The sequence below is a fragment of the Pseudorca crassidens genome, chromosome 6 (genome assembly GCF_039906515.1).
Source record: "Pseudorca crassidens isolate mPseCra1 chromosome 6, mPseCra1.hap1, whole genome shotgun sequence".
NCBI classification, from domain to species: domain Eukaryota; kingdom Metazoa; phylum Chordata; class Mammalia; order Artiodactyla; family Delphinidae; genus Pseudorca; species Pseudorca crassidens.
In genome coordinates, this window is record NC_090301.1 from 88,634,139 (window position 1) to 88,658,673 (window position 24,535).

Here is a 24,535-nt window from a genome sequence, read left to right on the forward strand (position 1 = left end):
TCTTTGCTAAATTAAGAAAACCTTTGTATCTCTTCATATTTAATATCATGCTTTATTTTTAATTTTGTGTCTTCCTTTTTACACTTAGCATTAGCAACTCTCTTGGTATCATTGATACCTTATCTCGTTTTTAATAACTGCATATTTTCACATCACATGTGACTATCAAAATTGTTCCCAATTATTTGTCTATTTTTGGACACTTAGTTTGATTTTAGTTCATTTCTATTCTGTCACTAATAATTTTAAGGCATGTATCTATCCATAAATATCATTTTCCATATTTTATAGTCTTGGGTTTTATTGTTACTGTTAGCAAGTTATATAATCTTTTGTAGTTGCCAGAAATAAATACATGAACATAAGCCCTTCCAAGAAGAAATAGCATCACTGAACCCCAATGAAAATTAGATCATTCTCTTTCTTATATTATTTCTATATTTATTTTTTAATCTATTTTCTTTGCAACTTGCAAATATACAGTATGGTACTATTAACTATAATCATCATGCTGTATATTACATCTCCATGACTTATTTACTTTATAACTGGAGGTTAGTACGTTTTGACCTTCTTCATCTATTTCAGTGGGCAAACCCCGCCTCCCCCCTGCCTCTCACACCCATCTCCAGCAACAACCAGTCTGTTAGTCTGTTCTGTTCTCTATATCTATGAGCTTGGTGTTTTTGTTTTTGTTTTTTAAATTCCACATATAAGTGATATCATACAGTATTTGCCTTTCTCCATCTGACTTATATCACTTAGCATAATGCCCTCAAGGTTCATCCATGTTGCCAAAAATGGCAGGATTTCTGTCGTTTTTATGAATAATAAACATTATACACACACACACACACACACACACACACGCACATCCCACATCTTCTGTATCCATTTCTCCATCGATGGACCCTTAGGTTTTTTCCATCTCTTGGCTATTGTTAATAATGTTGTAATGAACATAGGGGTGTATATATATCTTTTCAAGTTGGTCTTTTCATTTTCTTTAGATAAATATCCAGAAATAGAATTGCTAGATCATATGGTAGTTCTATTTTTAATTTTTTGAGAAACTTCCATGCTATTTTCCATAGTGATTGCACCAGTTAACATGCCCACCAACAGTGCACAAGGTTTCCTTTTGTCCACCTCCTCACCAACACTTGTTATTTCTTGTCTTTTTTATAATAGCTATTCTGACAGGTGTGAGGTAATATTTCATTGTGGCTTTGATTTTGCATTTCCCCGATGATTAGTGATGATGAGCACCTTTTCATATGCCTGTTGGCCATCTGTATGTCTTTCTTAGAAAAATGGCTATTCAGAGCCTCTGCCCAATTTTTAATCAGATTTTTGTCTGTTTGATATTGAGTTCTTTATATATTTTGGATATTAACCCCTTATCAGATATATGATTTGCAAATATTTTCTCCCCTTCAGTAGGCTGCCCTTTTGTTTTGTTGATGATTTCCTTTGCTGTGCAGAAGCTTTTTAGTTGGGTGTAGTCCCATTTGTTTATTTTTATTTTTCTTGCCTTTGATTTTGGTGCCAAATCCAAATATTTCTAGTCATAGAAATGACACTTAGGATTTATGTATTAGCCATGAAGTTATGATATTAAAGTGAAGATGATATTAAAGAGAGGGAAATTGGAAGTAAGGCAGGTGGTTTGGATATATAGTATCTCCTGTGCCAAAAAAGTAAAGCAAGAAAGTCTAGAGTAAAGTAGGAAGGACACAAAGTAATAGTTTTATTGTGACAGCAACCGTAGGGACCGAGGACAAAAATTTTAATGTGAAATACTGGGAAATTCAGAACTAGAATTTTATATACATTGTATTATAATTTAGTATAATCACATTGTATCTCCATATGCCTTGGAAGATATATATTCACTCTATTCCACTAATTGGACTGATAACTAGACACTCTAACCTAAATTTTTTATTTTCTGTGTCTGGTATATATTGGGAATTTACAGCATGTAGTTGATACTTATGGGCATTTACTGAATAACTACATGGGAAGAAAGTTTTTTTCCTTAGCACAGAGGGAAGTTCCATAAATAAACATATTTGTTACTTTTTTAATGAGCAGGAACATCAAAATTGTAGGTTTCCCTTTAAGGTAAAAACGAATAATTTACATTTATGAAGCCATCTATTCTAAATATATTTGTATCAGAAAAACACAGTTATTAATTGAATAAATTTTGAGTATATTAAAAAACAACACAAAAACATCATAAAGGTTTTATGATAAACCCTTCTTGAGCCATATGTTAGTTTCTGTTTGGATAATGAGATCTGGTCTTGCGTGATTACGCACTAGTAAAAATGGTTTCATCATCATGACTGTAAAAATAAGAAAGGTACACACTTATATCATGTTTTATTTAGTGCTTTACAGATATTACTCTCAATCTGCACAAAGATTTTCAGGAAAAATCTTTTTCTGAGAGGCTTTCTCACTTCAAAACCACATACCAACTATAAATCTTTGTATAATTCAGATTTTATCTGCTTCACATTCATGGTTAACACCATAAGAACTATCTCAGTACTTAGAACATGTATGGTTAATATTTTCCTAAGTCTGTTTTAGTTACCCACGGAGATAATAAAATATTTGAGTAAAGGAGTATCATTTATTTATTTGTGTTAACTACAGAGTCTAGCTAAGCCCTTTATAAGAACAATATTAATAATTATAATAATATCACCTAACACTAATTTTCATTGTAATTCCATGAAGATGATTATTAGCAATCCAGTTTTACAGATAAAGAACCTAAGGCAGGGCTTCCTTGGTGGCGCAGTGGTTGAGCGTCTGCCTGCCGATGCATGGGACACGTGTTCGTGCCCCGGTCCGGGAAGATCCCACATGCCGCGGAGCGGCTAGGCTCGTGAGCCATGGCCGCTGAGCCTGCGCGTCCGGAGCCTGTGCTCCGCAACGGGAGAGGCCACAAAGGTGAAAAAAAAAAAAAAAAAAAAGAACCTAAGGCAGAGAAATTCTTTAAGGTCTAATAGCCACAGGATGATTGCCCAGTTATCTGACCTCAGGGAGCGTGACCGCAGAGCTCTTGCCTAAACCACTGTGCTCTACTGGCAGACTGAGTTCTTGTTTATTGAGATTCTCCTTGGAATTGTTAATATCAAATCTCCAGATGGCGGTAGAGAGTCAAGTGTTACTGACAACATTCACATGGGACAAACTAATTCTTAGCTTCTTGGAGTTTGTAGTCTAGAAGGAAAACAGACTAAATTAACAACTAGGATCAATTAATTATTATTATAATGGACGTATTTTGAAAATAAGAGTATAGTAAATATATTTTAAAAAGTAGCGTCGTGTGGTCCTAAAAGGTCCTTGGGCTTAACTTAATTCAATTCCTTCCTCTGTCACTCACTAGCCTTGTTACCTGAGGCAAATTAATTAACTTCTGGGTTCTTATTTCCTCATTTGCAGGTTAGAGCAGCTAGAAGTAAGGAGGGAATAAATGGGAAACAAGATTGGGTTGGAATCAAACCATGGTGGGACTTAAAAAGTCCCCTTACAAAGAAATTTCTATTTTTATCCTTTAGGATAAGTGGTTCCAGGGATGTCAAACTTAAACGTGCATCAGAATTACTGGAGGAGTCATTAGCTCACATATTTATGGCCTCTACCCAAGATATTCTGATTCAGTTGGTCTGGGGTATGACTTGAGGTTTTGCATCTTTAGCAAATCCCATGGAATGCTGATGCTGCCTTAAGAACCACTGCCCTAAAGGAAGGAGAAATACATTAAAAGTATTTGGTCAATGGAGTGAAAAGAGCAGATGTGCATGCTGAAACTTGACTTCATCTGTACAAGGGGCGGACTGGAGAGAGACAGAACTACAGTAGGAGACTGAAAGGATGCTACTTCAGTAGATGAGGAGATAGCTGATACCAGGACAGAGAGAATCGTAGAGTTGAGATATACTTAGAGGCGAAGTCAGTAAAACATAGTGATAGAGATTTGTGGAGTAGGGGAGTTTGGGGAGAAAAGGAAAATTGGGGATGTCTTTATTTTTCTGGTTTCTGTAATTGGTTTCACCATCAAAAAGTGACATAGAGACCACATAAAGGAGAGGTCAGCAAAATTTTTCTGTAGAAGGCCAGATGGTAAGTGTTTGAGGCCCTATGGGCCATATGGTTTTTGTTGAACTACTCAGCTTGGCTGAGGTAGTGTAACAGCAGTCATATGAAAAATGAACGAGCGTCGCTGTGTTTCAATAACATTTTATTTATGGACAATGAAATGTAAATTTCATATAATTTTCATGTGTTATGAAATGTTATTCTTTATTTTTTTCCTACAATTTAAAAAAGTAACTCATGGACCAGTATTAGCCTGCAGGCCAAAGTTTACTGACAACTGATTTAAAGGATAAACTGAAAACTTACACTTTGGATATATGGAATTTTAGGTACCTCTGGGACATAGTTGAGTATTCAGGGTTATAAAGGCAAGAAGAGTTTGGGCTGGAGCCAGAGCTTTTGTAGTCATTCAATTGTAGGTTGAAGACAAGAAAACAAATGAGATTTCCTAAGAATATTACAGAAAATGAGAAAAGGACAAGGACAGAACCCTGGAGAAAACTAACATTCAAGAGAAAGACAAGAAGGATGCTGAGAAGAGGGTGGCCAAGGGATTCCAGAACCAAAAGAGAGCACAGTCAAAAAAAGTAAGAGGAGTTTCAAGATGGCAGTGGCCAAAAATGTTAACTCTTGCAGAGAAGTCAAGAAAGATAAAGACATACAGCACAGTATTCATTAGATTTGGCAACCTGGAGGAGGGTCAGCTGCAATTTTATTTAGAACAATTTCAGTGGAGTTGTTTGCATATGTCCTAGTGATCCTAAGTATGTCTGAGGCTAGATATTAGTATAAATGTCCAAGTCTTTTTACTAAAAAATATAACTTATTAAACAATAGTACTATATTCTTAAGTAACAAAATGTAAATACAAAGAAAGACAACCTTCATAGCAATCAGCTTAGGAGACATAGTCTCCATTTATGTCTGTTAATATATGCTTTATGTATATAGGCGCTCCTATGTTTGGTGCATAGATATGTACAAGTGTTATATCCTCTTGCTGTATTGATCTCTTTGTCATATGTAATGTCCTTTTCCTTTTGTTACAGTCTTTGTTTTAATGTCTGTTTCATCTGTTATGAATATTGCTACCAAGCTTTCTTTTTGTTTCCATATGCTTGGAATATCTTTTTCAATACCTTCACTTTCAGTCTGCATGTGTATTTAGATCTGAAGTTTGTCCCTTTTTTATTGTTTTCCCTGCTGTTTTTTAGTATCTCTTTCTTTCATATAATTATATACTTTCAGTAGGAGATTTTTTTATTATTATAATATTTAAAATGGACCTTAGCTTAAAATACTAATATTTCTAAGAATGGTAAGGTGGTGTGAAACAGTTAAAATGCTTCCACCTTTATTTGTTGATATCAGCAGCTTTGAAGGGGTGAGATTTCTGACTGAGGCAAAGTGAAAGGCAGGTGATAGCAAAGCAAAGAGGAATTTTTGAGATTTGAGTAAATTTGTTAGGCTTCTATGAGGTCTTAGAACATTGTGCAGTACTGAGAGCCTAGTAGTAGAGAGAGACAAAATTAGCAATGAAGAGGAGAAATAAGAGTTGAAACATGCCAAAGACATGTTGCTACCTCATTCCAGCTATTAATATGAAAAATCACCATGGAACTCACTTTCTACTCTTATACCTCCTTCCTATAACAGGTAGTCTTTTGCTTCCTCTACCAGTTATATAGACTAGCACCTAATTTAATTTCTCTACCAGTTATATATAGACTACCTACCAGTTATATAGACTAGCACCTAATTTAATTTCTCAATAAATCTTTCTGTATCATCTTTAAACCATATTTTGAATTAGTGTGTTTTGTTGGTTTACCTGAAAAACTTAATTACCATTTTTAGCATTATTTCTTTGGCAAAATAGAATACAAATATCAAACAACTAAACTGTAAATGAACTTATATGCAGGCAGTTAAGTTTAGCTGCGTTATAAATTGCTGTTTTTAAAATATGGTACCATACAGTGTACCTTGGAGCAGTGGAAAAGATTAGTAACAAAGAAATCATAAAATTCTTTCTTCCTTGGTACTGGTTGTTTGATTTACTTGCCTCAGTTGTACAAATATACGTGATTATGCACTCTTCATTCAGATACATTAAGATGCAGAATCCGTAGTTCTAATCCAGGATCAGAACTTCTCAACCTCTGTACTTTTCATATTTGGGGACAGATAATTCTTAGTTGTGAGGGGCTTTCTTTTGCATTGTAGGATGTTTATTAGCATCCTTAGCCTCTGTCCACTAAGATGCCAATAGTACCCCCAGTTATGTCATTCAAAAATGTCTCTAGATATTCCCAAATATCCCCTGCGGGGCAAAATCCCCCCTCACCCCCACTGCCATTGGTTGAGAACCACTGTTTTAGATATAAATTTTTGTGATTATTAAATCATTGTATTAAATCTTTGATTTGCTCACACAAAGCTTAATAAAATCTAGTTAATCAGTGGAAAAAAATCATTGTAAAGATAGAAACTTTTCTGACACAAATGTTTCTTCTTTTAAATTAGACAGCAAGTGAAATAAACAGCAAGTCAGAAAGACATATCACCTCTTTAGAAAATCTGAAAGTTCATTGATATTTTAAGATACACTTCACCAATAAATATAACATGATATTACATGTTTGACTTCACTCTGTTACTGAAAAGTGTGCACAAATAAATGAAAATAGTATATGTGGCTTTTAAAAAAATTTTCTCCGAAATACAGGTATCTATGGAAGATCATATGAGATTTTTAGATTTTTTTTCTACTTCATAAAAATAGAATACAGTATAAAATTAATCTGTAAAATATAATTTGATGAAAGTAACTCCTGCATACCCAGTATTGCTGGAAACTGGTGACACTAAAGCAATAAGAATGTCTTTTACTTGCACATATTTTGTTATATGTGTGTGTTTTAAATAAGGAATTCACTCTAGTTCTTCAACGTCAAATATTAAAATTACAATTTCAAGATATTTGTCAAAGGGAAAATAGGATTAGGGATTAGTGTTTAATTGTAAGATCCTTCTGAAACTTCACTTCAACATATTCTTTTCCAAAAGGAAAATTATAGATACGTTGTTTTCTTATGTTAGTAATTGTTTTTGTACCAATAAAGTTCATTAACAGGATGAATATTAGTTACTATCAAAAATGACTACACAATATTCCTCTTATCTAACACATTGGATCCTGACATTTTTCTGCTTTGAGCTTAGTTTTATGAGGTAAATAAATATTGTACATATTTCATATTGCATCAACACATATATTTTATTTGATCTTACTGGATAAAATAATTGGGTTTAAAGTGTTTATTTTTTGCTGATGAAAAGCGGACTGCAATTAAACGTAGTATGCATGAAATATGAAATTATCTTTAATGATATTGTTTTCTTCTCAGATCATACATCAGTCTTGTATGATTGCATAATTAACATTTGGTTCTCCAGTAAAGTATTGTAGTTTTGCATTATTTAGTCTCTTCACCTACAGGTATGAAGTGCTTTAGAAGTTTAATTTACTTTTGAAATTTTAGATTGTTGCCTTTTTAGAACATGTACACACATACATTGATGAGTATGCATATGAATCCAAATGTCTTTAAGTCTAACACAATAATAGATACCATAGAAATTTTAGGAAAAGACGATATGTATGTTGATAAGTCATAGTTCCTGCCAGCATAGAATTTGACAAACTAAGGCTCAGAATTTGACAAACTAAGGCCCTCAGGCTAACTTCAGCCTTCTGCCAGTTTTGCAAATAAAATTTTATTTAAACATAGCTATACCTATTGATTCATATATCGTTTCATGGCTGCTTTTTGCTGCAATAGCAAAATTGAATAATTACTAGGAAGAGCATAAGGGCTGCAAAGGTGAAAATATTTACTATCTGGCCTTTTACAGAAAAAAAAACTTGCCTACCCCTGATTTACCTAGAGAGACCACAGTATACTGATATAAAATATATGAATATATGCCACAGACAATTAGAAAATAAAACAGTAAACAATAAATGCCTAATGCCTTGTATAGTAATAATTAAAACTAATATTTAGTGATGGAATAAATCAGCATTAGGTGGCTTCATTAGAAATGAAGAAAATGTTTTGTGAAAGAAAAATGACTCGAGCTGATTCATGAAGGAAGGATAATGAAATTCTACAGAAAGAAAAGTACCTTATGTGAAAGTGGAAAAGGACAAGCTATAGATATTCAGAGAACAATAAGGAGTTCTTTTTAGCATGTGCATAATGTGTATGTAGAAGGAAAGTGATAGATGAGGCTAGAAGATAAGATGGTATCTTAGAAAGAGAGATTGTTATATTTTTGGCAGTACCATAGAATACCAGTTACATGGTTGTAGTGGTTACTCAAAAGTGATGAACTAAAACTTTATGTTGGAAGAGCAGAGAGAAAAATGGAAAGAAAAGAGCATGTAATAGGAGAAGTCTGATAATACTTGACAACTTATTAAATATGGTAGTGAAAGAGAAGTTAAAAATCCGAGAAGTAAAAAATGCTTTGAAGTTAAAATTTTGTGAGTTTAGAAGACATGACATCTTTAATAATAAGAAACAGTGGATCAGGATTTAAAAAAAAATAAGCTGAAAGGAAAAAGAGCAGCAAGTAAGCCAGTGTGGCTAGTGCTAAGTAATCTTGTGGGAAGTGGTAGCAGATAAGATTTGAGACTGTGAGGTAGCTAGTGAGAAGCTATCCAAGATTTTTAAGCAAGGCAGCTATATGATCAAGTCTTTTTTAGAAAAAGAACTGTAGGCAATGGGAAGAGACTGAAAATCAAGAGATTTTTTAGGAAGTTAGAGCAGCAATCCAAGCAAGAGATGGAGAGAACCTAAATTGAGCCAGTCACCATAGAATTAGAGAGAATGGTGTATGGGTTTAGAGTACGGATTCTTAAATTCTTTGGTGCAAGAACTATGTCTTGTCTACTATGATATCCAGCTTTTTAAAACTAAGCAGAACACTGAGGTACTTCCTAAATATGTATTCAGTGCATAGATATGAGGGGTGTTACATGTATCTGAGGTTCTTTTTTTGGTCACCTTGAGTTTTGATAATATGAACAATCAGTAAACCCGGTCTGCACACCTATATATGAATTTCATCTGTTAAGATTGCTTATAGCATTCCATCGACTGCTCAGCTTTTCCCATCTCCTAGATACGATAAATGGGATAGCCTTGGTTTGGTAGGAGTTTACAACCTCTGTATTGATATTGGACTTTGCAATAGTATTTCTCATAAAATAGTTAATTACTTTATATCAGGTGTTGGCAAACCTTTTCTGTAAAGAGCCAGAAAATAAATATTTTAGGGTTTTGTAGGCCAAGTGGTCTATGCTGAAACTGCTCAACTCTGCTATTGTAGTGTGAAAGCAGCCTAGATAATATGTAAACTAATGAGCATGGCTATATTCCAATAAAACTTTATTTACAAAAATAGGCAGTGAACCAGATATGACTCCAGGATCCACATTTGCTAATCCCTGCTTTATATTAAAATGTGAGTATGTGAACCAAATTCCTTAATTTGGTAATTAGAATAGGTATCTGTTTAAATGCATGATTAGAAAGAAACTTCAAAAAGTTTTAACACCACTCTTTCAAAGTGAGAAGAGATAAAAAGTGAAAGAAGTTTTTGTGGATTTTTTCCATGCTGTGAAGCATAAAATATTGTGAATATTACCTTACAGTGTTATCATTAATACAGATATTGGGCTACAAAGTCAATGTATTTTTTACTTTAGTATGAATATAGAAATTTAGTATGTCATCATTGATTTTTAAAAGTTTTTAATCACAATTACAGGATGTTGAGAAGAGCTAGTATGATTCTGGGCTAAAGATAATGATGTTCAAAGCGAAATCCAAGTACCTATTATTGAGCTGTCATGGATTAGGCTTTTAATTCTTTGAGAGGAATAGCATTTCCTATGTCAATGTTTTTAAACAAATTTCTCCTCTTCCTTCTTCCTTTTCCTCCCTTTACTCCTCTTAATTTTTCTGTTTTTCTCCTTCTTCCAACAGTGCCTCTTCATTTCACCACCTTTTCTGTAACATTTTTCCTCCTTAAAAACCTTCCCATCTAACCTCTTGCTTCTATAACCTGCAATTCTTTAGAGACTCCAATTATGATAATGAAGTTAAATGGGAAGAAAGTAGAATATGTGGCATTTATACCATGTGACAGAGGGACATGCACTCCTACAGAATCTCTCAACTTTAGCTTCCAGTATTTTCTAATAATTTTTGTTCTTAACTGATGTGCTTCGGAAAATGTTTCTGAGTCTTTCATTTCCATTTATTTATTTTTAAATTTTTATTTTATTTTATTTTATTTTGCGGTACGCGGGCCTCTCACTGTTGTGGCCTCTCCCGTTGTGGAGCACAGGCTCTGGACGCGCAGGCTTAGTGGCCATGGCTCACGGGCCCAGCCGCTCTGCGGCATGTGGGATCTTCCTGGACCGGGGCACGAACCCGTGTCCCCTGCATCGGCAGGCGGACTCTCAACCACTGCGCTACCAGGGAAGGCCATCATTTCCTTTTATTTACTTTTTAAATCAAATACACAGACATGAATTGTTTTTGTTATCTTGTGGGGAGGGTATGAAGACTGGCAAAAGCCACGTTGAGTATTTATTAAATTCAGTTAATTTTTCTACAATTTTTATTATAGTCTACTGATTTTTATTATTTGTGCTTTATAAGTCTACAAGATTAATATTATTACACTGAGCAATAGATCCATTTGTTAGGAAGATTTTAGTTGAAAACTAAAATATTGTTGGTGGGATCAGAAGGTATAACTCTTTCATGCCTTCAACTGACAAACATAGTTCTAAAGAATGTATTCTACTAGATAGTCTCTATAAAAATGAGATTTGAAAGAACAATTTGATCAATTGACATTAAAATCTTATCCAAAAGGCATGATGACAAAATAAGAAACACAAAAGAATGAGAGAATGACATTGAACTGCAAAATTTAATATTCCATTCTAAATTTGAATATATCATGTTATTTATACAATGGAATATAGTAAGTATGAGTATGTGGAGCAAACTTTAGCCATGGAATAAGTTAATACAGAAAAAAAAAAGAAGTAGATGTCATTATAATGAAGGAAGACAAACATGTTTTTCACATAGGCCTCTGATTTGAAAAAGAAGAAATGGCCTGAAGGGGTATACAGTATATGTAACAGCAGTTTCCTATGGAAACTGTTCGGAATGTCGTGCTAAGGCAAGAAGGGAATCTATATGCTATGGTAGGAGAATAACGACATCCACTGGAACTCCCAACACTGGCATGATAGTCTACCTGAGTTTATTTTATACTAAATGTGATAATTATTCCTGATTATTTCTCAGACTAAATCCTTAAAAAAATTTTTTTGCTTCTAAAGCAATAGAATGCATACCATTCCTCTTAGAGGAAATTGAGGGAGTTATCTTAGTTGTTATCTTCAAGGAGGAAAAATGTTTTTATTCATGAAATTGTTGTGTATGATTGTCTCTTATTGTCATATTAATCACTCGAGTAATGGGTGCTATGTAGGGAACTTCACTTTGAATCATTACGTGAATAACCCTTGTCAAATTCAGAGGTTCCCTAATCTAGTCTTCCTTCTTTACTCTTAATATTTCACTGTGTAATTACAGCTCCCAATCCGTGTGCAGCTAATGATGGCAGAGGCCCCTGCTCTCATATGTGTCTGATCAATCATAATAGGAGTGCTGCTTGTGCTTGCCCACACTTGATGAAGCTTTCCTCAAACAAGAAGACCTGCTATGGTAAATTTCTTACAGTTCTTATCTAAACTCCAAATTGAATTCTCTCAAATTGTATTAGCATTCGGATTTTCCTCAAAGTAAAGCGGAAGAGGTTTTTAATGTCCTTAAAAATATTAGATGTGGTGCTATTTTCAGACTCTGTTGATTCATCTACTTTTGGGGAGACTGACAAATTCTTTAAATATGTGATATGCTGCACTTTGCTGTTTATTACCTTATTCACTTTTTTTCTTGCTACTTTCTTATTCGGTGTGTTAGCAGAATTTATCTCTACAAAACAGGGAGATTTGTAAGTGAAAGTGCATTATCAGAAAATGATGATGTAGGTAACCTGCATAATAAAGAGGTACTTAACAGCTTTAATCTCCTCCTGCTCTTCTGCAGTTACTTTAGCATCATTTTATAGGGTATTATCAAGTTGAAGGGAGAAAATACGAAGTAAAATATGTAACTTGGAAAGGTTTGTAAAAAATACTTAAACAGCATATTTAAACTAAAAAATGAAAATAAAATTTGTGAATGAAAACCAGACTGTGGGTTCTTCAGAACCATTTATTTTTTTTTTAGATTCCATATATATGTGTTAGCCTATGGTATTTGTTTTTCTCTTTCTGACTTACTTCACTCTATATGTATATGTATAGCTGATTCACTTTGTTTTAAAGCAGAAACTAACACCATTGTAAAGCAATTATACTCCAATAAAGATGTAAAAAAAAAAAAGGACACTTAATAAAAGTTGGTGGTTGATAATAAGATATGTTGGGAACTGTGCTTTAACTCTACACAATTTAGAGGTGAATTCAAAAAAAGTGAAGGTACCTTGAACTCTACATAAGGTTTTTGATATAAAATAATGTCATGTGTAATTACAGATAGAGATCTAATTTACATACCTCATACATATATTCTACATTCTTGAATATACCAAGTTTGCTCTGGACTTTGGGCTAGCTGTTCCCTCTTTTAAAAACACTCCTCTCTTAGATTTTCTAATTGTAGGCTCCTTTTTGCTATTCGTCACCTTTGTGGAGGGCTTCCCTGATGACCTAATTTACCGTAGCTCTCCTACTGATATTTTCTTGTTTCTGGTATTCTTGTTTTTGATATTTCTTGTTTCTGTTCTCTATTTATTGTTTGTCCCTCTTAGAATGTAAACTACTACATGAGAAGGCCCTCATTTATCTCATTTACTTCTGTTTTCCGAGGACCTGTAATTTTGATTGGCATATAGGAAACATTCAGTTAATATTTGTTGATGTTAAATAAATGGTTGATCTCTTATTAAGTCAAATGTATTTTTGATGTTGCTACCATGCCTTGGAAATTAGAACTTCTCAAATAACTTCTCAAAAAATAATCAGACTGTGGGTTTTTTTTAGTTTTGTTTTGTTAGTAATTTTTGTTTATTTGCAAGGCACTTACTTTTAAGGGCAAAAAAGAGTGTATTCAGCAAATCTTAACTCAGGAATTTAGGCACATGTGGCTTTATTTAATTTTATACAATAATACCATATCTCAAATATCAACAATAACCCCAAAGAGAAAAACAAGGAAATAGAACATCTGTGACTCCTATTTCTATTAAACCTACTAATATTTCACAAACTCATTGCAAGAAAGGTGCCTATTTAAGTAGAAATGATAGAATGCCTCACAATATTAATTACTACAGATTCACAAAAATTTACAGTACAGCATGCTTTAACATTATATGAACCCTAATTTTGATAGGGAAAATATAAACATGATTTTTAAAAGCAATGTTTAATCTCATTTTATTCAAAGATAGTATAGAAAAAATGTTCTTAGATTCCTTCAAAAAGCACTTAATGCACTGCAGTATTGTTATAGTTATAAACAAAGAACAAATATGGCTGTTTGACATTTTTAGAGTTCATGTCCTTTAACAAGTTTGTTTGAAATTCTAAGATCAGATCAATTACTGATAATTTCTTGGCATTTCTAACTAAAGAAAAATGACTTAAGGATTCTAACTTGCTTTACATTTGTTATTATTAAGTACTTTCATTTAAAAATAGATAAATCATTTCTGCCTTCATGTTTCTATCAAATCTTGGTCATGATTTTCTGGTGTTAAAAACCTATTAAATCATCAACAAATAATATTTAGAATTTCTAGACAGCTTCAAACTTGGCAAGCTTATAAAGAAAAACACATTTCTATTTCTTTTCTAGAAATGAAAAAATTTCTTCTTTATGCAAGACGTTCTGAAATCAGAGGAGTGGATATTGATAATCCATATTTTAACTTTATCACGGCCTTTACAGTCCCTGATATTGATGATGTTACTGTGATAGACTTTGATGCATCTGAAGAACGTTTATACTGGACAGACATTAAGACACAAACCATTAAGCGGGCTTTTATTAATGGAACTGGATTAGAAACTGTTATTTCTAGAGGTAAAAGATTTTCACTTTACATCTTAAAAAATGTTTATTATTCAGTTTGTAATAATTGCATCTCTTTTGTATTCTTTTTCTATTATCCAATTCTATGTTGTTAATTGAGAGTTGGAATTGATTATTCACAGATTTAATAATATGCTATATCCTAACAATTGTAGAATGCTATAATTATGTTGCACATAGTAGTCTGATAACTAGAAATTTAGTTTCACAAGAAGAAAAAATTTCAGAACAGATAATTTGCAGATTTCTAAATGAACAGATTTGAAGACTCCTTTTTGCTGATGCGGGAAAAGTTGTATTTGCCTAGAGAGAATATAGGATATTGGTAAAGACTTGTTTCCCCCTCTGGTTCAAGCTTGTTATCAACTTTCTTTTGCATGTATTTTTACAGAACTAGACTAAACAAATAAGAGAGAAAACCTGTTCCTATCCACCTCCTGACCCAGCAGGTTGAATCACAGGTTTTCAGTAATGCTATTGATTAACATTAACCAAAAAAAAACACGTTTCCCAAAGTAGAAAATATAGCCAAAATGAAACATACATATAAATGCAATGGCTGAATTCTAAATATTTAGCATTGAATTATCTTCATTTTTGCTTAAATTTTGGTATAATGTGATTTCTGGGTCAGTTATCGTTTTAGTGAGTGAATCTTAGTTGAGCACCTGCTGTTTGCCGTGACTGCAAAATCAAAGAAGACACAGTTTTTCTTCAGTTTCATGCCCCCTAGGCATGATAGAGTGATTTGAAGGATGATGGAGGAAGGCATGATCAGTGATCCATATAGATATATCAAACTCCTCTGCCTTGAAGCATACTGACGATTTAAAATCAGACCTTATTTGAGCAATGATCAACTTCTTAATGAAAGCAATAAGAAGTGCAGGTTTTAAATTTACAGTGTTTTTCAAGAGTTTCCACTGGCTTGAGTACCATTAGTAGATCTGAAAGTATTTGAGCACTCAGGTGCTCTTGTATGTATGCTAGCTCTTTACCCATCTCAGGCTAGTACTGTTAATGCAACTTGAATAAATTGGTTATAAGCTTGTTTAAATATTGAATTACAAACTTTCCCTAAGAGAAGAGCCTTTCTAAAAAAGCTAATGCAACGATTTCCTTTTTGTGCAGGATTTTTTTTACAGGAGCAAGGGAAAAAATAATTATTGTTAGACTAGATTTGAAAAGACTACCTGGTTAATGATCATGAAAAATCTTGAGAGAACAGTTAAAGCACATAAGGTACTCCCAAGACTGACAGTCAGTTTGGTGGTCCTCTCACAAGAAATTCATAAAAATCTAATAGAAAATTGTTCACATACTTTATCGTGAATGTGAAATACTTTCCAAAGGCTCTATGAATTGTATAAAGTAAAAGATGGTCTATCTCAAAAAAAATTGGGGAAAGATTTTCTGTCTCTAATTGTAAATTGATAACTAGTAGTAATTTGGTGAGTTTATCTTTGAGAAAAATCACAGACTTATCTCCATTTAGCAGACTCTGTTTACAATTATTAACCAAAAATTGAGCAATAATATTTTCTCACTAATAATAGATGTACTCATTAGGATCAATAATTATTAATTCAGGCATTTTGAAAAGTATTAGAATATGTTCTATATGATAAGAAATTGAAGAAGGGTCAGTATAGACTGAATAGTATGAAGTACAGAACAAGAGGGTGTTATATGAGCTGATGGAGCTAAAAAAACAGGAACCAAATCATGCCAGCCTTTATAGGATAACTCGTTGATTTTTATGTTAATACTAAAAATAATGGAAACTTAGGAAATGTTTTAAGGAGAGTACAACTACATGATTATCTTTGCTTTGGAAAAGATCACTCTAGATATTATGTGTAGGGACTTCCCTGGTGGTCTAGTGGTTAAGACTTTGCCTTCCAATGCAGGGGCTGCATGTTCGATCCCTGGTCAGGGAGCTAAGATCCCACATGCCTAGCGGCCACAAAAACAAAACATAAAAAATATATAGATATTATGTTTAGTGGAAAATTGAAAAGGTCTGGGTTGGGGGGTAGGAGGAGCAGTAGACTCTGGGAAACAAGGCTGCTATAGTGGTTTTAGTAAGAGGTGATGGAAGCCTGGACAAGGGTGGAAACAACAGAGATAGTGAAATGTGGAAAAATCATTGAGGTATCAATGAGTAAATATATGAAATAACTGAATATGAAAGTTGAGGAATAGACATTTTCAAGGACAACTCAGTTTCTGGCTGCCCCACAAGTTAAATGACGTTGCTTTTCCCTTTCTTCCAAAGTGAAACCTTGTTAGGGACTGATATGCCCTTCCATTAAAAGAGAAACTTGAGAGGCTTCCCTGGTGGCACAGTGGTTGAGAGTCCGCCTGCCAATGCAGGGGACACGGGTTCGTGCCTCGGTTCGGGAAGATCCCACATGCGCTGAGCGGCTAGGCCCGTGAGCCATGGCTGCTGAGCCTGCGCGTCCAGAGCCTGTGCTCCGCAATGGGAGAGGCCACAACAGTGAGAGGCCCACGCACCGCAAAAAAAAAAAAAAAAGAGAGAAACTTGAGATGAACTTTTGACAGTTCAGTTTCTGAATGCATCAAAGTATCTTAAGTCCTGCCAGTAATTGTACTTTATTTTATGCTTTCATCTTTTAGATTCCTTGTAAATGACTCTTTGGCCTTTCTCTTACTTCTTATACTGTTGGCCTCTGTATTTTCTCACTTCATTGTCTTCCATCTACTGGAATTTTTCTTGAGACACTCTTCATATTTTCCTCAGCCCAAGTCTAAGGTGAAACCACCAAAAAAAAAAAAAAGAATCGGGCCCCAAATCAGTGAGATCTAGATTTTGGAAACAGTCCTTGAATTAAAGTAGAAAGTTTAGACAGGGAACATCTGTTGTTTTGCCTGTTACTGAATAGAATTTTCAACTTTCATTTTCACCCAGGAAGCCTTTTGGTGGAAGAATGTCAACATCTGTGATTTAAAAAAGAGGAGAGTAAAGAAAAGAAAGAAAGAAAGGCGAAAATGATACCTATAAATGCCATTCCATTGAGAACTGTGTATCTATAGCAATGGGCGCTAAATGAGCAATACTTCCCACATATATTCTTTATCTTTTAGTTAGAAAGATAGAAATGCTATTTTAGTTTACTCCATGGGCTTTTTTTTTTTTTCTCACACCATATTCTGGATTTTGTATCTGGGATGTTGAATGGGTGGGGAGATAGCAATTATTTCACTAAGACAATCTATAGCCTCAAAGAGCTTTATATCTGGTGAGAGTGAATTGTAAACATCTAACTAAAGTATAAGACTCAATGAAATAAGGAGGTTAATAAGGTGTAAGCCACTTCTTACAAAATTAGCACAAGGAGTACTGAGTTCTTACATGGGATTACTAAATTTCCCACTTAGGAGGAGGTGGTGAAATGAGGGTTCTGGAGGAAACTGTAGCAAGATCAATCTGGTTAAGCTATCAGTAGGCACAAAGATCTGGACATACATACATACAGAGGAGCAAGCAGTGAGGGGCAGATAGATCTTGTAAAAGAGTAAACTAGAAGGTTCATATCATGGCAGATCACAGAGGGTCTTATACCAGAGGAGCTGTTTTTGTTTTTTGTTTTGTTTTAGTTTTCTTCCCTCAAGACAGTGGAAAGCTGCTGAAGACTTTTACAGATGAGTATAGGTCATTCAAACTCTTTTGAAGATAAATCACATTATCAACCTGATAGTTAGATAAGTGAGAAATTATAGACAAGGATACAACTAGAAAGTTACAGAGATGTTCCAAATCTGAAACAAAATTTAGATATAAGAAGGTGACAGACACCAAGAGTAGATGTAGAAGTAATTGAACCTGATGAATGAAAGAGAGGTGAAGTTGACCAAATTATTGGAAAGATATTGGAGACATTGATCCAGATGAAAATAAAAGAAGGAAGCTTGCTTCAGAATTTTTTCCCAAATCAGCATCGAGTTGTTTCTATAAGATAGGAATAATTATAGGTTTAGGACATTAAGAATATAAAGATTAGTCAAAAAGTTATAATTCTGCCCCTATGTTCTCTCAAAAAAAAAAAAAAGATTGGGAATGCATACATATTTGTTAAAAGTGACAAAACCAAGGCCATGGTAAATGCTCAATTGTTCAGAGTTGGAGAGGCAAAAATTAGTGAGGGTGAGCATAGAAGGCTCCTAAAGTATTTATAATGTTCTTAAGCTGGATCATGGATTTATGGATGTTTTATTAATTTGCATACCATGTGTTATATATAGTAACATATATAACACATACATGTATATATATTTGTATGATCAGTTTTTCATAAGTGCAACAAATAGAATATTAATATTTACAAAGTTCCCTTGAGAAAGCTTTTTACAAGCATTACCAATTTGATTTTTTAAACTTTGCTTCTAAGAACAGTAAAATAATGCTTTGAAGATCTTCTTTTTCCTCCTGATAATATTTTTATTTAGCAACCTAAAGTGTGTTGTACTTCCTTTTGGGTCATGTCTTTCATCAGCACAGGAGGAAAACCCCTCAATGGTCACCAATCTGACCATTTTTTCTAGCCTAGTCTCTCTATTCCTTCCTTTGTAAACTCTGACTGGGTATGGTAGGTTATTCATTCTAACCTCCAACTCACCTAATCTTTTTGTTTCTCTGTGCTTTCTCTGGCTAACTTCCTTCAATTTGTCTTGCAGTTCACTAGCTGTCTTGCAGTAACTATTGTCTAACCTGCTGGTTAATCCATCTAATGAATTATTTTTTTTAATATTTGCAAGTTATTTTTGCTTCTCATTTGTATATATTCCAAGAAGATTTTTTTAAAATATTGTACCTTGCTTATTATTTTGAAGCATATATTTTTCTTTAAAACATTCCACGCATTTTTCTTTACCTTACACATAATAATTTTAAAACATGTAGGCTTTGGAGACTTAAACCTATTGTTTATTTTTCTCTTTATTCTTGGTCTTATGTCTCATTTCTTTTAATTTTTTGTTTTAATTTTTTGTTCTGATCAATTATGAGGAGATACTCAGTCTATGGAAATTGTGAGGGCCTGGGTTAAAAAATTTTTTTCTTCCATAGAGGATTTGAATTTGCTTTTGTTGGAGGGAAAAGGAGTGACGATAAGCGAGGAATCACTTTAGTTTGATTTCCCCTCTACCCAACCAATGAATACCTTGTTTATATACTATTAATCTCTTACCTAAGTGTAGATCTATGCTTAGAATTTTTTTTTCATACCCAGGAAAGAGACAGAAAAAAATGTTTTATATTTATTTTAAAAATTATTCTCCTTTTTAAGTAGGCAGATTTTTTATTTCCCACTCACCCAAGGATGTAGATCCTTCTGATATCCTGGGATTGCTCTTGTTTAGCTCTGCTACTTTTTGTGAGTTTAAGGACTGAATCCTCTTGCACTGAGCAACTAATAATCCTGGAATCTGTACATTTTCATTACAAGTTTTGGTTCCTGTGGCAACACCAAATCTGTATTCCCACTTCCCTTCCTTTATGATTTTAGCTAACATACAAGTGTGTTAGCACTTAGAGATATTCCTGTCTGTCTTATGATCTCAACAATGCATTTAAAAGTTACAATTTAATATACATCAGGGAATTTTGTGGCAATGGAGGGCTTTTATGAATATCTAATCTGCCTTTCTTCAAGAAGTGAGAGTCCCTGGAAATAGTAAATTGAACTTTCTGAGAAACTTGTTCAGAGGTCTTGGCCTGACTTACTTGAAAACAAGAGTTGAGTCAATTCATTATTTTAGTATTTTTATTAAAAAAAGAAAAATATCATTAAACATATTGCAGTTTTTATTCTTCCCCCCCCCCCACCCCTTTACTGTGAATTTACCAGGACACTCTAAAACAATGAGACTTGGGCATTAGTGGTGGTCAAAAAAGACATAAAATTTATCTTAGGCATAAAGCTGATAATTAGAAGCTCCAAACTAATGGACAGGAAAAGGGTGAGGATAGAAAATGAGAATTGAGATTGCCTGAGTATATGTTTAGATATGTACTCCTGAAAATACACTTGAGGATATTACATCTGATATTTTTAGCTCAGCTCACATATCCTTAAAATTATGGATTGTGCATATCATGAATTCATTCAGCAATTCATTAAAAATATTTATTTTGAAGGCAATGTTGTATACGTTTGGGGTGGGGAGCTATAAAGATAAATTAGCAAGGAGCCCACCTTCAAGAGGTATATGTGAAAGTACTAGTATGTTAACAAATAATTATCACTTTAGGTAGAAAGGGATTGACCAGATATAGTCCTGTTGAGTTAGGTAGATAAAGAAAATCTTTATGGCTGGAATATATAGGAGAATTGATTAGGTTTTTGTGGTTGAAGGATGATGTTGCCTATCAGCTGGCCTATTCTGCATGAGATTTAGAAAAGTGAAGATGTGATTGGATGTGAGGTCCAGGTAATTCTATACAGATTGGAAAGTTTAGGACAAGGCTGGGAATCTGAGAACACATCAATATGACTGAAGTGTAATAAGATAATTGGCTAAAAATAGTGAGAAATAAGGTTGGAAAGGTAATTATATTCAGATTATACAGAAAGCCAGGCTAAGGAATTTAGATATCACTTTCTGAGTGGTTGGAAGCAATAGAATACCTTGGGGCAACCAAAGGTCATGATCCAGAGCTCTCTAGTCAGAAAAATAACCTGGCAGCAACTAAATCAACTGCTTGAAAGAAGAAAAAGACTGTATGCTCTGCAATAGTAAAGATAGAAATAGATTTGAGAGAGCATGAACTACAGAATTCACAAGGACTAAAAGGTATTCATAGCTTACATTTGGCTATGATTTCCAGTTTCAGAATGCAATGTCTTCTCTAGGCTGTATGATTAAGAGTCAATCAGAAATAAGTAAAAGGATTTTGAGCAGAAGAGACAGCGGAAAAAAACCAAACAAACTCTGGATAACATGTATTTTAGAGGAAATAAAAACTTGTTTTATTTTTGCCAGTACCAAGCAATTCAGGGTAAAAAAGCAGAAAGTATTAAGTCCTTGGTTTGGCAAAGTATCCCTCAACCCTGAATTAAGCTGCATGAACACACATACTCTAATATTCACAACAATCCTATGAATTATCTATAATTATCCTCATTTTGCTGATATAAAAAAGGCCAAAATTTAAGCGATTTAAGGACAAAAAATAGGCACCCAACCTAGAACAGGAAGCCAAATCGTCTCATTACTGTTTCTCAGCAACCAATTAAGTCCAGAGAGTGAAGGAGGAAGAATAAATATTCTGGGTGAGGCAAATAAACATCTGACTTGGCAGGTTTAGCTTTACAGAGGTGTTGTATTACTTTTTCTTCCCTTGAGAAAAGAGGGAACTGGATGAGAATAACTAAAAATAAAAGTAAATTTCAAGTGTTGGGTTGAGATATGAAGTTCTCATACAAAATTTGCCACCTTACCAGAAATTAATGATGAAAGGTAACTTGCAGAATGAGAAGTTGTTGCTTACAGGAGAAATTGAAACATGGGGAATCCCTTTTAAGGGCACTGTGATTAAAAGTTATTTAGAAATAATAAAAAGAATATTGAGCAGGCTCTGTTAAGACTCAAGGATGTAAACTTGGGGTAGAGCCTACCATGCCAGCACGGCACTTCACAGCTGACCCAGAATTGCCAGGCCTCCCTTATTTTGCTCCTTTAAATTTTGAACTAGTGAGACTTCCCTGGTGGTGCAGTGGTTGGGAGTCTGCCTGCCAATGCAGGGGACACGGGTTCAAGCCCTGGTCCAGGAGGATCCCACATGCTGCGGAGCAACTAGGCCCATGTGCCACAACTGCTGAGCGTGAGCTCTGGAGCCCGTGAGCCACAACTACTGAACCTGAGTGTCACAACTACTGAAGCCCGCACGCCTAGTGCCCGTGCTGTGCAATAAGAGAGGCCACAGCAATGAGAGGCCTGCGCACCACAGTGAAGATTGTCGCCCCTGTAGCTGCAAGTAGGGAAAGCCTGCGCACAGCAACGAAGACCCAACGCAGCCAAGCATAAATAAATAAATAAATAAATGTATTTTTTTTAAAAAAATTGAACTAGTTAGCAGACCTTACAAATCCAGAGTTTTCGCTTTCTGGAAATCTAGCTTGGTGGCATCTTTTGAAAATGATAAAAAGGGAAGATGTAGCAATTAGAAGAGCTAAGTAGCAGCTGCTCTGGGTTTCTAGCAGCATTTGGATTGGAACTGCTGCTCTGGAGTAGTGACTACAGCACTTGGGAGCTAGTTATAACTTGCAGAATCTTAGGACCCTCCCCAGACCTGCTGACTCAGAATCTTCCTTTTAAGAGTCTCCAGGTGTCTTATAAATTTGAGTAGCAGGGGTCTGGAGAACCCTAAGAGGTACAGCATGATAGAAAACGTTAAAACTTTATGAAATAAAGGCGAAACCAAGTAAAAGTAGTCAAATGCCACAGATTGGGAACTAAATTGGCCTGCTTTACCTGTTAATATGTTAAAAAGATTTCCTAGTATCCATTGTTTTGAACATTTTCATTTTAATTTGTTTCTTTAATTTAAATGTGCAATTATATTTTAGCCTAAATTCCATCATTTTTAAAAAAGATGCCTGATTGAATCATCAAGTAATAGCAGCCCAAATATTCATATTGGATGTAATGAATCAAAACATAATTAGATTTCAGTAATTTCTGTAGAATCCACATTGGAGGAATGTTAAAAGGGCTTTAGTTTCTTTGCTCATATCTCTGTCAATTTCTGTTAATTATCCATTTTAAAAATGTTCAACTCTGGTAATTCTTTTTGGAAAGCTGAATTGTTTTATTTCATTTCAGTAACAAATTGGCATTTAAAACATAAAATGGCCCATTTGTTGATGGCCCACAGTACTTTCTCCTAACTAGAAAGATGTACCATCAACTAGAGAAGCTATTACTCTAATTTGAATTTTGGTCACCTTGGCCCATAGGACTGCTGCCTGTGTCTGCTCCTAAGTGTTTACTAGTGAATCATTGACTGTTAGTGTAATTTCAATGCTAATTGTTACTTCAGGTTTTCAAATGGCTCAGCAGTAAGACATTAATGATTATTCATGCCTTAAGAAGGGCTGATAAGGGAATGAGATTACAGTCTTGTACAATATTAGCTAACTAATACTGTAAATTAAATTTTCCCTGAGACAGAAAATAACTGACTTAGAAAGCCAAAAGAATGAAAAACTTCATTCATTTTTAATTTTCTCTTTCCTGTTGTACAGATATTCAGAGTATCAGAGGGTTAGCTGTGGACTGGGTCTCACGTAATTTATACTGGATTAGCTCAGAATTTGATGAAACGCAAATTAACGTGGCAAGACTAGATGGCTCCTTGAAAACCTCAATTATCCACGGAATCGATAAGCCACAGTGTCTAGCAGCTCACCCAGTCAGGGGGTAAAGTATGATTATTTTTTTAATTTTTCAAAAATTTTACACACTTTTGCTCTGATTTTATGTAAAACTTTGTTGAATTAAGACACACACACACATACATACATACATATATATAAGCTATACAGTCAAAAAAGCAAATGTGAACATGGAAGTTGTACGAGATCCCTGGTTAGAGATTTCTGTTTTCTGCATGAAATCAGATTTTTATATATTATTGTAAAATTTTATCAATTTATGTTTCTAAAGAGTGATAGTTCAGAATTTTAAAAAAAAGATGCCAGGAGAAGTTGTTAATTTCATTTCAAATACCAGTTGTTAATAACATATTTACTGTGTGTTAGTATTATGGTCACTGCTAAGTAGATCAGATTCTCCCATCTTCTGGCTAGTCATCATGTACCCATGTAGAGAACTTGGGTAGGGCTAAAAGAAATTCTTTCTCCTGAGTGCTTTCAACTGGAATGATTGAAATGACTTTGTTCCCTTCTCTGGTGCCTGATTTCTCCAAGCCAAGAGGATTCAATCTTGATGAATGACTTTAAATGGAAATAATTTACTGTAGTCATAGTTAAATATTCAGTTGTGAATGTAGGTGCGGGAAAGTAAGTGAGATAATTGTCCTTCAGTGACAGGAAAAAGCAAGTGGTACTTTCTTCCCAGGCAAGTGGCTCAACAATCTGGGGCCTTCCTGAAAAAACATTATC

General features: G+C 34.2%; 1 protein-coding gene across 1 annotated transcript in view; it reads left to right on the forward strand.

Moving 5' to 3' along the window:
- LRP1B (LDL receptor related protein 1B) overlaps positions 1-24,535 on the forward strand; it is a 1,616,178-nt gene that overhangs the window by 1,008,460 nt on the left and 583,183 nt on the right. Inside the window, exons 29-31 of the mRNA XM_067742376.1 lie at positions 11,820-11,951; positions 14,151-14,378; positions 23,657-23,831. Coding sequence (XP_067598477.1) covers positions 11,820-11,951; positions 14,151-14,378; positions 23,657-23,831 — 535 coding nt within the window. The remainder of the gene's footprint in view (positions 1-11,819; positions 11,952-14,150; positions 14,379-23,656; positions 23,832-24,535) is intronic.